The sequence below is a fragment of the Columba livia genome, chromosome 37, assembly GCF_036013475.1.
Source record: "Columba livia isolate bColLiv1 breed racing homer chromosome 37, bColLiv1.pat.W.v2, whole genome shotgun sequence".
NCBI lineage: Eukaryota > Metazoa > Chordata > Aves > Columbiformes > Columbidae > Columba > Columba livia.
The window spans coordinates 289,662-302,372 of record NC_088638.1 but is presented as its reverse complement, the minus strand read 5'-3'; the positions used below and the strand labels follow the sequence as shown (position 1 = coordinate 302,372).

The window sequence follows — 12,711 nt, the reverse complement described above, 5'->3', positions numbered from 1 at the left end:
CTCTGCACCCCACCTCCTGCAACCCCCCCCGCACCCCCCCACACCCCATCTCCTGCACCCCCCATTCACCCCCCTCTACACCCCCGCTTCGCCCCCACTCTGCACCCCCCCTGCTGCACCCCCCCTTTACCCCCCTCTGCACCCCCTGCACCCCCCCCCTGCACCCCCCGCTGCACCCCTCTCTGCACCCCACCTCCTGCAACCCCCCCCCACACCCCCTGCACCCCCCTCTGCACCCCCTCTCTGTACCCCCCCGCGCCCCCCTCTGCACCCCCCTATGCACCCCCCTGCAACCCCCCCTGCACTCCCCCTTTAGCCCCGCTCTGTACCCCCCCCGCACCCCCCCACACCCCCCTCCACACAACCTCCCCTGCACCCCCCCTGCAACGCCCCCCGCACCCCCCCCAAACTAGTGGCCCCCCCTTCAAATTCCTGAGGGTCCCACCACAAAGCATCAGGGGGCCCCCCAGTGTGTCCCCCCCATTCTTTAGGGTCCCCCCAAACCTCCTGAGGGATCCCCCCCACCCCAGAGCCCCCCAAATTACAGGGTCCCCCTCCCAACCCCCCCACCCCAGACCCCCCCCAAATTTCAGGTTCCCCCCCCCCAGAGCGCCCCAATATCTCAGAGTCCCCCCCCTTTCCACCCCCATCACCCCCCAAATCCCCACGGTCCTCCCCCCAATCCAACCCCCACCCCCCCCAATTTAAGGTCTCCCCACCCCAAATTTAAGGTGTGCCCCCCATTCTCCCGTCCCCCCCACTCACGTCCCCGCCTGGCGCAGGGAGTGGATCAGGATTCTGTCCACCTCCTCCATCTTTGGGGGGGTCGTGGGGGGCCCCAAAATTCAGCGCGGGTGGGGGGGGGGGGCGGGAAATATTGGGGTGGGGGGGGGAGGAACCCCGAGTTCTCCCGCGAGCCCCGCCGCGGGTCACGTGAGGCGGGGCGCGCCGCGGAAGTGAGGCTCCTCCCCCCTCACCCCGCCCTCGCGCGGGGCACGCTGGGATTTGTAGTCCGCGCAGGGCACGGCGGGAGTTGGAGAGGCGGGAAACTGAGGGGGCGCGAGGCGGCAAAGGGAAAATGGCGGGAAACCGGGGAAATGGTGTTTGTGAGGGGGGAAATGGGGTCTGAGGGGGGAAGTGGGGTCTGAGGGGGGAAGTGGGGTCTGGGGGGGAAATGGGGTCTGGGGGAGGAAATGGGGTCTGGGGGGAAATGGGGTCTGGGGGGGAAATGGGGTCTGAGGGGGGAAGTGGGGTCTGAGGGGGGAAATGGGGTCTGGGGGGAAATGGGGTCTGGGGGGGAAATGGGGTCTGAGGGGGAAGTGGGTCTGAGGGGGGAAATGGGGTCTGGGGGGGAAATGGGGTCTGAGGGGGAAATGGGGTCTGGGGGGAAATGGGGGAGGAAATGGGGTCTGGGGGGAAATGGTGCTTGTGAGGGGCAGCAAAGGGGAAATGGTGCTTGTGAGAGGGGGAAATGGGGGAGAAAATTGGGCTTGTGAGGGGGGAAATGGGGTCTGGGGGGGAGAAACGGGGGAGGAAATGGGGTCTGAGGGGGGAAATGGGGCCTGAGGGGGAAATGGTGCTTGTGAGGGGGCAAATGGGGGAGGAAATGGGGTCTGAGGGGGAAAATGGGGCCTGAGGGGGAAATGGTGCTTGTGAGGGGGGCAAATGGGGGAGGAAAATGGGGTCTGAGGGGGAAATGGTGCTTGTGAGGGGGGGAAATGGGGTCTGAGGGGGAAATGGTGCTTGTTGGGGGTGAGGAGGGGGAAACGGGGCCCTTTTGGGGTCACCGAGGCAGGAAACGGCGTCCACGGGGGGCAGCTGGGGTGAGGAACGGTGGCCTCCCGTGCCACGTCCGTCCCCACGTCCGTCCCCACGTCCGTCCGTGTGTCCCCGCGCCGTCCCCTCGCACACGCGTGTGTCCCGGCACGTGGGCAATGCCCCCCCCCCCCCCCCAGCCCTCGTTAAGCCGTTAATCTCCTGCCAGTAACGAGCCGGGGGGGGGACACACACAGGACAAGCCGTGGGGAAGGCCTGGGAGCTACCCCGGCACCCATGGACCCCCCTAAACACCCCTAAACCCCCCCAAATACCCCCCTAACCCCCCCCAAATACCCCTCTAGATACCCCCCACCCTCCCAAAATATTCCCTGTATCTCCCCTAAATGCTCCCAAACACCAACACACCCCCCAAATCCCCTTGAGAGTCCCTCAGACCATCCCCCCCCACAAGATACCCCAATCCTAGCAGACACCCCTAAAATACCCCTCCCCAATCCCCCCCCCGTTTTACAGGTGCCCCCAGAGCTCCAGAAACACCCCCCCCCAGACACCCCTCAGCATGTCAGAGTCAGAGGAGAATGGGGAGGGTGAGTTTGGGGGGTGAGGGGTCTTAGCGGGGTTCAAGGGGGGGTCTCGAGGGGGTGTGGGGCTCAAGGGGGGGTCCCCACTGAGACGTGGGTGTCCCCAAATGTACAGGGGGTTCCCTGGTCTGTGGGTGTTCAGGGGTTGGTGGTCTTGGGGTGGGGGGAGGTCAGGGGGTTTAGAGGGGTCTGGGAGATGTTGGGGGGGTTCTCCTGGTTTGGGGGGGTCTAAGAGGTTTTGGGGGGGGATCCATGAGATTTGGGGGGATCCTCACCATGTGCCCCCCCCCGCAGGACCCCCCAAGGAGCCGCCGTCCTTCGCCGAAGCCACCGGCCAACCCCCGGGGTGGCCAATAGGGGAAGGCAGCGGGGGTCCGGCGGGGGGCGGGACCCCCCCCGGTCAGCGGCACCGCCGCCCCCCCCACCCCAAACACAAGGGCCAGGGCTCCAGCGGGGGGTCCACCGCTCCCCCCGCGCCCTCTTCTGCCTGCGCCTCAACAACCCCATCCGCCGGGCCGCCATCAGCATCGTCGAGTGGAAGTGAGGCCTTGGGTTTGGTTTGGCGGGGGGGGACACACAGGTTTTTGGGGGGGGGGGGCCATGGTGGGAGTTTGGCAGTGGGGGGGGGGGGGGGCAGGGGGTGCAGCAGGATGGGATTGGCCATGAGACCATGGGGATGGGGGGGGGGGAGGTGTGTTGAGGTTTGGGGCGCTGCAGAAGGGGGTGGGGGGCAGGTTTGGGGGCTGCCCCCCACTTAATTTGCTGCCCGCCCCCCCCCCATAATCCCAGGCCCTTTGACATCCTCATCCTCGCCACCATCTTCGCCAACTGTGTGGCCCTGGGGGTTTATATCCCCTTCCCCGAGGACGACTCCAACGCCGCCAACCACAACCTGGTGAGCACCCCCAAACCCCCCCCCCAAAAAACGGGGGGTACCCCTTCCCCCCCCAGTGTCCCCAACTGGTCCCAGTCAGGCTCGTTAAGTGATAACGAAGCCGCTTTGGGTGGTGGAGGGAAGTGGGAGTTGGGGGGGGTTCACCCTGGGGTCCCCCACTTAATGGAGTGATGAGGGGTCTGTAGGGGGATGGGGGGGCGTCCCCGGACGCCTGGGTCCCCCGAAGCGCGTGTCACACGTGTGCCATCGCCTTAAGCCGCTTTACCCCGGCGCCGGAGTCGGTGCTAATCCCGGTTTAACCGCCCCGGACGCCTGGGTCCTCGGAGAAGGGGATGCTGGGAAGGGTGGGGGGACACTCTGAGTAGGGGGGTCCCCCCAAATGCCACTGTCCCTTGTCCCCCAGGAGGAGGGGACGCTGGGAAATGAGGGTGATACTTCTTTTGGGGGGGGGGGGGGGGTCCCAAATGCTGCTGTCCCTTGTCCCCCAGGAGATGGGATCTTGAGGGGGGGGGATCCCCCAAATGTCCCTTGTCCCCCAGCAGGAGGGGATGCTGGGAAATAGGGGGGTCACTTTGGGGGGGTCCCAAGTGCTGCTGTCCCTTGTCCCCCAGGAGAAGGGGATGCTGGGAAATGGGGGGGGTCACTTTGGGGGGGGTCCCAAATGCCACTGTCCCTTGTCCCTCAGGAGGGGGGGACGCTGGGAAATGAGGGTGATATTTCTTTGGGGGGGGGGTCCCAAATGCTACTGTCCCTTGTCCCCAAGGAGATGGGATCTTGGGGGGGGTCCCCCAAATGTCTCTTGTCCCCCAGGAGGAGGGGACGCTGGGAAATGGGGGGGACACTTTGGGGGGGTCCCGAATGCCACTGTCCCCTTTGTCCCCCAGGAGGAGACACTGCAAAGGGTGTGGGGACACGAGGGTGGCTGGTGGCCCCAGGCACCCTTGTCCCCTGGGAAAAGGGGGTGCTGGGCCACCCCACCGAGCCTCTGGGGGGTGCTTATGGGGGTGGGGTGTCCCCCAATCCCCGTGTCCCCCCGTTGTCCCCCCCAGGAGCAGGTGGAGTACGTGTTCCTCATCATCTTCACGGTGGAGACCTTCCTGAAGATCATCGCCTACGGGCTGGTCCTGCACCCCAGCGCCTACATCCGCAACGGCTGGAACCTGCTCGACTTCGTCATCGTCGTCGTGGGGTGAGGAACCGGCCCCGAGGGACGGGGACAGGTCACGGGGGGGTCCCAACGTGTCCCCAAACTGTCCCTCAGGCTCTTCAGCGTCATCCTGGAGCAGGTGTCCCACAAACCCGGCGAGGCCCATCACATGAGCGGCAAACCGGGCGGCTTCGACGTCAAAGCCCTGCGCGCCTTCCGCGTCCTCCGGCCCCTCCGCCTCGTCTCCGGTGTCCCCAGTAAGACCAGTTTGGGTGCGGGGAACACACCCGGCACCTTTTGGTTTGGGGGAGTGTCCCCCATGATCTTTCTACCCCCCCCTTTTCCCCCCGCCCCGTAGGTCTCCACATCGTGCTCAACTCCATCATGAAGGCGATGGTGCCGCTGCTGCACATCGCGCTGCTCGTGCTCTTCGTCATCATCATCTACGCCATCATCGGCCTCGAGCTCTTCATCGGCCGCATGCACAAGACCTGCTTCTTCATCGGATCCGGTAAGGGGGGGTCACCGCGCTGTCACCCCCCCCGCCCCGGGACCCCCACGGCAACCGGGACCCTCCCAGGAGTTCAGTTCCAAAATGAAGGAGAACTGGGAGACCCCTCTGAGCTCTGAGATCCCCCCCAGTGACACACCAGTGGGATACTGGGACCCCCCACCTCCCTGAGACCCCCCCCCAACATCCCTGAATCCCCCCCAGCACCAGGACCCCCCCAGTGACACCCCAGTGGGGGTAATTGTCCCCCAGAAGCCCCTCAGATACCCCCAGGGCCCCTAATTCCCCCTCAGCACCCCCCAGCAGGATACTGGGACCTCCCAATGCCCTAAGACCCCTCCCTAGCACCCAGAGCCCCCCCGTGACACCCCATTGAGGGCACTTGGCCCCCCAAAAGCCTAAGACCCACCCCCAAAGCTCCTGAGAGCCCAGAGAGCACCCCCAGTGATACCCCATTGAGGGCACTTGGGCCCCCCCAAAACCTAAGACCCCTCCCGAAGCTCCTGAGACCCCCCCAGAGCACCCCCAGTGACACCCCAGCAAAGTCACTTGCCCCCCACTTAGACTCCATGTGCCCCCCCCATGACCCTTCACCTTCATGAGCCCCCCTCCCTCTTTCTGACACCCCCCACCCTACACCCCAATTTTAGCCCCCCCCCCTTTAACCCCCCCATAACACTGGGGGGCTCCCACTCCTTCCTCTGTCCCTTAGCACCCAGAGCCCCCCCTAAACTCCTGACTCCCCCAAACACCCTTTTGGGGGTGTTAGCCCCCCAATACCATTACATAATATTATTTTGGGGTGTGCCCCCCCCAAAAAAAGACCTGGAGTCAGAGGATGACTACACCCCAATTTTACACCCCCCCCCACTTAAACTCCCCATAACATTGGGGGGCTCCCACTCCTTCCTCTTCCCTCAGCACCCAGAGCCCCCCTAAACTCCTGACTCCCCCAAACACCCTTTTGGGGGTGTTAACCCCCCAATACCATTACATAATATTATTTTGGGGTGTGCCCCCCCCAAAAAAAAGACCTGGAGTCAGAGGACGACCCCTCCCCGTGCGCGTTTTCGGGCCACGGCCGCGCCTGCCTGCAGAACAACACCGAGTGCCGGGGCCGCTGGGAGGGGCCCAACGGCGGCATCACCAACTTCGACAACTTCTTCTTCGCCATGCTCACCGTCTTCCAGTGCATCACCATGGAGGGCTGGACCGACGTCCTCTACTGGGTGAGCACCCCAAAAATCCCTACCCCCCACCCCAAAAATCCTTACGCTCCCCCCCTGCGCCCCCAAAGTCTTCGCTCTGCTCTCTGAACCAAGAGATCCTCCCCAGACCTCTCCAGGGACACTGAGAGGTGCCCGCATCACCCCATACACCGCTCAGGGGGACAGTTGGGGTCCCCCAAACCCACCAGGAGCACCCCAAAAATCATTGACCCCCCCCCAGCACCCCCAAAGTCCTTCCCACCCTCCCTGAACCCCTTAAAGTGTCCTGAGGGGATTGACCCCAACAAGCAGCACCACATAACCTTACAGACCACTCAGGGGAAATTTGGGGGCCCCCTGACCCCTCCCCCTGACCCCTGCTCCCCCCCCGGGAGCACCCCAAAAATCATTGACCCCCCCCAGCACCCCCAAAGTCCTTCCCACCCTCCCTGAACCCCTTAAATGGTCCTGAGGGGATTGACCCCAACAAGCAGCACCGCATAACCCCACAGACCACTCAGGGGAAATTTGGGGGCCCCCTGACCCCTCCCCACCCCAAAAGTCCCTACACCCCCCCCGGGAGCACCCCAAAAATCCTCACAACCCCCCCAGCACCCTCAAAGTAGTTCCTACCCTCACTAAACCACCTGAATCCTCCCCAAAGATGGTGTTGGCCCCACCAACCAGCACCCACATCACCCCACGGACCCCTCAGGGGTGGACTTGGGGTCCCCACCACTTCCAACTCCCGCCTCTTTTAACCCATTCACCCCCAAATTTGTGTGTCCCCCCTTTTCCAGATGCAGGACGCCATGGGCCACGAGTTACCCTGGATTTACTTCGTCAGCCTCGTCATCTTCGGCTCCTTCTTCGTCCTCAATTTGGTGCTGGGGGTGCTGAGCGGGTGAGGCCATGGGTAGCATGTCATTAACATGTTATTAGCGTGTTTTTTGGGGGGGTCACATGCGTGTCCCCCCCCCAGGGAGTTCTCCAAGGAGCGTGAAAAGGCCAAAGCCCGCGGAGATTTCCAGAAGCTGCGGGAGAAGCAGCAGCTGGAGGAAGATCTGCGGGGCTACATGGACTGGATCACCCAAGCCGAGGACCTGGAGGGTGACGAGACGAGCACGAGAAGCACCGTAAGTGTTGGGGGGGGACCCTCGTGACCCCCCCCAAAATCCTCAGCACCCCCTAAACCTTTCCGTGTCCCCCCCAACAACCCAGGGCTGACGGCCGAGGAGCTGATGGGGAAGCGCAAACCGCGGCTGAAGTGGTTGCGCCACACCAGTCACTCCACTGACACCCACGGTAACCCCTGTCCCCCCGCCTTGGGGGGTCCCCACGATGTTGGGGTGCCCCCCCCCCCAACTCCCTGCTGTCCCCTGTGCTGACCTTTGACCTGTCCTTGCCCCCCACCCCAGCCAGTCTTCCGGCAGCGAGACAACGTCGGTGAACACGGAGACGGCGGGTGAGGAGGAGGCACAACCGGGCGCCTGCGACCGCTGCCTGTGAGTGATGAAACGGGGAGGGCCTGGACCCCCCATATCTCCTGGGCCCCCCAATACCGCTAGGACCCCCTCATTTTCCCTGGGATTCCACCATAGTCCTTGGTAACCCCTGGGACACCCTGTATCTCCTGGGAACCCACATAACCCCCCCATAGCCCCTGGCACCCCCTCCAGACCCCAAACTTGACCCTAGGACCCCCCCCACCAGCCCCCCAAGATCCTTCTCAGCCCCCCCTTGACCCCCTAAAACCTCCCATAGCCCCTGGGACCCCCTCCAGACCCAAACCTGACCGTAGGGACCCCCCCCACCAGCCCCCCAAGATCCTTCTCAGCCCCCCCTTGACCCCCTAAAACCTCCCATAGCCCCTGGGACCCCCCTCCAGACCCCAAACCTGACCCTGGGACCCCCCCACCAGCCCCCCAAGATCCTTCTCAGCCCCCCCTTGACCCCCTAAAACCTCCCATAGCCCCTGGGACCCCCCCCGCCCCCCAATTCCCTGTTCCCCCCCCAGACCCCAAAACTGCCCCCACAGCACCTCAAGACCACCTGGGACCCTGCCATGGACCCCCAAACTGACCCCAGCACCCCTATAACCCCTCCTTTGGTACCCTAACACCCCCCCATGGCCACAGGGCCCCCTCCCATCATCTCCCATGTGGCCCCTCCCCCAAATCTGGGGGTAACTCTTGTGCTTTTCCCTCCCCAGGGGCAAAATCACAAAGACGAAATTCTGGTGAGTGAAAGGGAAAGTGATGGGGGGGGGGGCTGGTAAAACAGGGAGGGGGGGAGTGTAAAAAAGGGGGGAGGACATGGAAAAAGTGGGGGGCACACAGGGGGCCCCCCCAAATCCTTCCCCCCCACTTCATGGGGGGTCTCTAACCCAAACACCTCAAACCATCCAACTCCCACTGTCCCCTCCAACACCTCCCCCCACCCCGTACCCCCAAATTTCCCCCCCCAGGCGCCGCCTTCGCCGCCTGAACCGCCTGTGGCGGCGCCGGTGCCGCGCAGCCGTCAAATCCATTTTCTTCTACTGGACCGTCTTACTTTTGGTGTTCCTCAACACCCTCACCATCGCCTCGGAGCACCACGGCCAACCCCCCTGGCTCACCCAAACTCAAGGTACCACCCCCCCACTTTAAAACCCTCCCCCAAGTTTCAGCGGGGTGTTCAAACAGCGTTTTTCCCCCCACAAGCGTACGCCAACAAGGCGCTGCTGTCGCTGTTCGCCGCCGAGATGCTGCTGAAACTCTACGCCCTGGGCGCCGGGTGTTACTTCGCCAGCTTTTTCAACCGCTTCGACTGTTTCGTGGTGTGCGGGGGGGTGTTGGAGACGGCGCTGGTGGAGCGGGGGGCCATGGAGCCCCTGGGCATCTCCGTGCTGCGCTGCGTCCGCCTGCTGCGCGTCTTCAAAGTCACCCGGTGAGGGGACAGCGAGGGGACAGTGGGACTTTGGGGGGCGTCACTTCCTCGCACACATCTCCCCATTTGGCTCCGTTGACCCCATTCATTGACCCCACTCCGTACCTTTAACCCCATTCGTTGACCCCACTCAATGACGCCATTCATTGGCCCCATTCATTGGCCCCATTCATTGGCCCCATTCATTGACCCCATTCATTGACCCCATTCATTGGCCCCACACAGCTCCATTGACCCCATTCATTGATCCCATTCAGCTTCATTGACCCCATTCAATGACCCCATTCAATGACCCCATTCATTGACCCCACTCAGTACCTTTAACCCCATTCATTGACCCCATTCATTGACCCCATTCATTGACCCCACTCAATGACCCCATTCATTGACCCATTCAGCTCCGTTGACCCCATTCATTGACCCCATTGAGCTCCATTGACCCCCACTCTATGACCCCATTAATTGACCCCATTCAGCTCCATTGACCCCATTCATTGACCCCATTCATTGACCCCATTGAGCTCCATTGACCCCACTCAGTGACCCCATTCATTGACCCCATTGAGCTCCATTGACCCCCACTCAATGACCCCATTCATTGACCCCATTCAGCTCCATTGACCCCATTCATTGACCCCATTCATTGACCCCATTCATTGACCCCATTCATTGACCCCATTGAGCTCCATTGACCCCACTCAGTGACCCCATTCATTGACCCCATTCAGCTCCGTTGACCCCATTCATTGACCCCACCCAATGACCCCATTCATTGACCCCATTCAGCACCACTGCGCCGCGGGGCACCTTTTCCCAGTTCTCCCAGTAACCCCAGTATGTCGCAGGCACTGGGCGTCGCTGAGCAACCTGGTGGGCTCACTGCTGAACTCCATGAAGTCCATCGCCTCCCTCCTCCTCCTCCTCTTCCTCTTCATCATCATCTTCGCCCTCCTGGGGATGCAGCTTTTCGGGGGACGCTTCAGTTTCGACGAGACCCAGACCAAGCGAAGCACCTTCGATACCTTCCCTCAGGCCCTGCTCACCGTCTTCCAGGTGAACCCCCAGATCTGGGGGACACCCCAAAACCTGGAGGGGCATCCTGATACCTGGGGGGACCCTAAAGCCCAGAGAGGGACCCTAAAATCCAAGGGGGGACCCTGAATCCTGTGGGGGACCCTGGAATTTGTGGGGGACCCTGGAACCTGTGAGAGACCCTGAAATCTGGGGGACACACCCCAAAGCCCAGAGAAGGACCCCAAAACCCATGGGGGACATCAAAACCCATGAGCCCCTTCATAAACAGGTCCCCTCGCCATCCTGTAGCCCCTCCAGGGTGACGCTGCACCCTGAGAAGGGCTGGGAGGCAGCAGCAGTGTACTGGGAGCACTGGGGGGCTGTACTGGGAGTGCGGGAGGGCTGCTGGGGTTTTGGGGTGACCGTGGTGTTTTGGGGTGTGCCCCCCACCCCAGATCCTGACGGGGGAGGACTGGAACGCGGTGATGTATGATGGGATCATGGCGTACGGCGGCCCCGTCTTCCCCGGGATGCTCGTCTGCATCTACTTCGTCATCCTCTTCATCTGCGGGAACTGTGCGTGGGTGTACTGGGAGCACTGGGAGGGACTGGGATGGGGGAACTGGGGGGCACTGGGACTGAGGGACTGGGGGGGACTGGGAGCACTGGGAAGGACTGGGACTGGGGAACTGGGGGGCACTGGAACTGGAAGGGACTGAGACTGGGGAACTGGGGGTACTGGGACAGGGGGACTGGAACTGGGGGACTGGGGGGGACTGAGACTGGGGGACTGGGACTGGGGAACTGGGGGGCACTGGGACTGGGGGACTGGGGGGGACTGGGGAACTGGGGGCACTGAGACTGGGGAACTGGGGGGGACTGGAACTGGGGGTGACTGGGGGGGACTGGGACTGGGGAACTGGGTGGGACTGGGACTGGGGGCACTGAGACTGGGGAACTGGATGGGACTGGGACTGGGGAACTGGGAGGGCACAGGGACTGGGGAACTGGGGGGCACTGGGGTTGGGAATAGAAGTAGAGAGTGGGGCAGGGTAAATGGGACCAGGAGCGAAGGCAAGAAGAGGGGAACCGGGTAACTGGGAGGGACTGGGAAGGGGAACCGGGTAACTGGAAGGGACTGGGAAGGGAGCACTAGGTAACTGGGAAGCAGGTGTGGGAGATACTGGGACTGGGAATGAAAGTGGGGTGGGCAGAACAGGAGCGAACCCAGCAAGAGGGGAACTGGGAGGGCACTGGGAGGATACTGGGAGGATACTGGGAGGATACTGGGAGGATACTGGGAGGATACTGGGAGCACTGGTTAACTCTCTCCTCCCCAGACATCCTCCTCAATGTCTTCTTGGCCATCGCCGTCGACAACTTGGCCGATGGTGACAACATCAACTCGGGGGCTGAGAAGAAGTGAGCCCGGACGCCTGGGTCCCCTTTTTTATGGGGGTGGGGGGAGTACCTGAATGCCTGGGTCCCTTTTAGGGGGTGGGAGGGCTCTCGGACGCCTGGGTCCTTTGCCGGAACCCCCTCTTTTTTCACCCCAAAACCAGGGACAAAGCTGGAGAGGTGGAAGCCAGCGCAGGGAGCCAGGACGTGAGTGTGAAGGTGAGTGGGACGTGGGGGGACACCCCAAATTGTGACACCCCCCCAATGTGTGTGACCCCCACCCCACAAAGGGGGACTCCCCTCCAAAATGTGACCCCCCCAAAGTGTGACACCTCCAAAGTGACACCCCCCAAAGTGTGACGCTCACCTCAGAGTGTCCCTCCCAAAGTGTGACCCCCCCCAAGTGTCCCCCAAAAGCGTGTGACCCCCCCAAGGGTGTGTGACCCCCCCAAAGGGTGACACCTTCCCCCAAATTGTGACCCCCCCCGCCAAGTGTGACACTCACCTCAATGTCCCCCCCAGGGTGACACCCCCAAAGTGTCCCCTAATGTGTGACATCCCCCCCAACATGTGTCCCCCCAAAAGTGTGTGACCCCCCCCCATGTCACCACCCTCACCCCCCCCAAAATTCCCCCCCAGGTGGAGGGGGAGCAGCCAGAGGAGGAGGAGGAGGAGGAGGAAGAGGAGGAGGAAGGTCAGTGTCACCACTCTGTCACCCACCCGGACGCCTGGGTCCCTGAGGGGGGTGACACCGCCCAGACGCCTGGGTCCCTTACAGGTGACGAGGAGGCGGGGGGAGAGCGGGACAGTCTGGGGGGGCCCCGGCTGGACCCCCCCGAGGAGCCCCCCAAGAGCAAAGTGGTGCCGATCCCCGAGGGCAGCGCCTTCTTCCTGCTGGGCAGCACCAACCCGTCAGCACTGGGAGCACTGGGAGCTACTGGGAGGGGTGGTGGGGGCACTGGGGGGACTGGGAGGGGGGGATGCAAACTGAGAGCAGCGGGAGGGGGTCAGGAGCATGGGGGTACTGGGAGGGCGGGGGTGAGGAAACTGGGAGCACTGGGACTGGAGACACAAACTGGGATCACTGGGACTGGATGGCTGGGGGGACTGGAGCTGAGGACATAAACTGGGAGCACTGGGGACACAAACTGGGAGCACTGGGGACACTGGGGGACTGGGAGCACTGGGGTGGGAGGCACTGGGGGAACTGGGAGCACTGGGACTGGGGACGCTAAGAACACGGGGGGACT

General features: G+C 63.1%; 1 protein-coding gene across 1 annotated transcript in view; it reads left to right on the top strand.

Annotated features, from left to right (window-relative positions):
• Positions 1-2,280: 2,280 nt before the first annotated feature.
• The window catches only part of LOC102089966 (voltage-dependent L-type calcium channel subunit alpha-1F-like), a 30,964-nt gene continuing 20,533 nt past the window's right edge, over positions 2,281-12,711 (top strand). The window contains 23 exon segments of the mRNA XM_065044388.1: positions 2,281-2,366; positions 2,655-2,816; positions 2,819-2,900; positions 3,150-3,255; positions 4,305-4,444; positions 4,517-4,659; positions 4,761-4,913; positions 5,946-6,142; positions 6,922-7,025; positions 7,104-7,237; positions 7,240-7,257; positions 7,343-7,426; positions 7,540-7,548; positions 7,551-7,626; positions 8,334-8,360; positions 8,589-8,749; positions 8,824-9,049; positions 9,895-10,102; positions 10,519-10,639; positions 11,404-11,485; positions 11,626-11,680; positions 12,101-12,155; positions 12,240-12,372. Of these exon segments, the coding sequence (XP_064900460.1) occupies positions 2,339-2,366; positions 2,655-2,816; positions 2,819-2,900; positions 3,150-3,255; positions 4,305-4,444; positions 4,517-4,659; positions 4,761-4,913; positions 5,946-6,142; positions 6,922-7,025; positions 7,104-7,237; positions 7,240-7,257; positions 7,343-7,426; positions 7,540-7,548; positions 7,551-7,626; positions 8,334-8,360; positions 8,589-8,749; positions 8,824-9,049; positions 9,895-10,102; positions 10,519-10,639; positions 11,404-11,485; positions 11,626-11,680; positions 12,101-12,155; positions 12,240-12,372 (2,504 nt within the window). The 5' untranslated portion in view covers positions 2,281-2,338.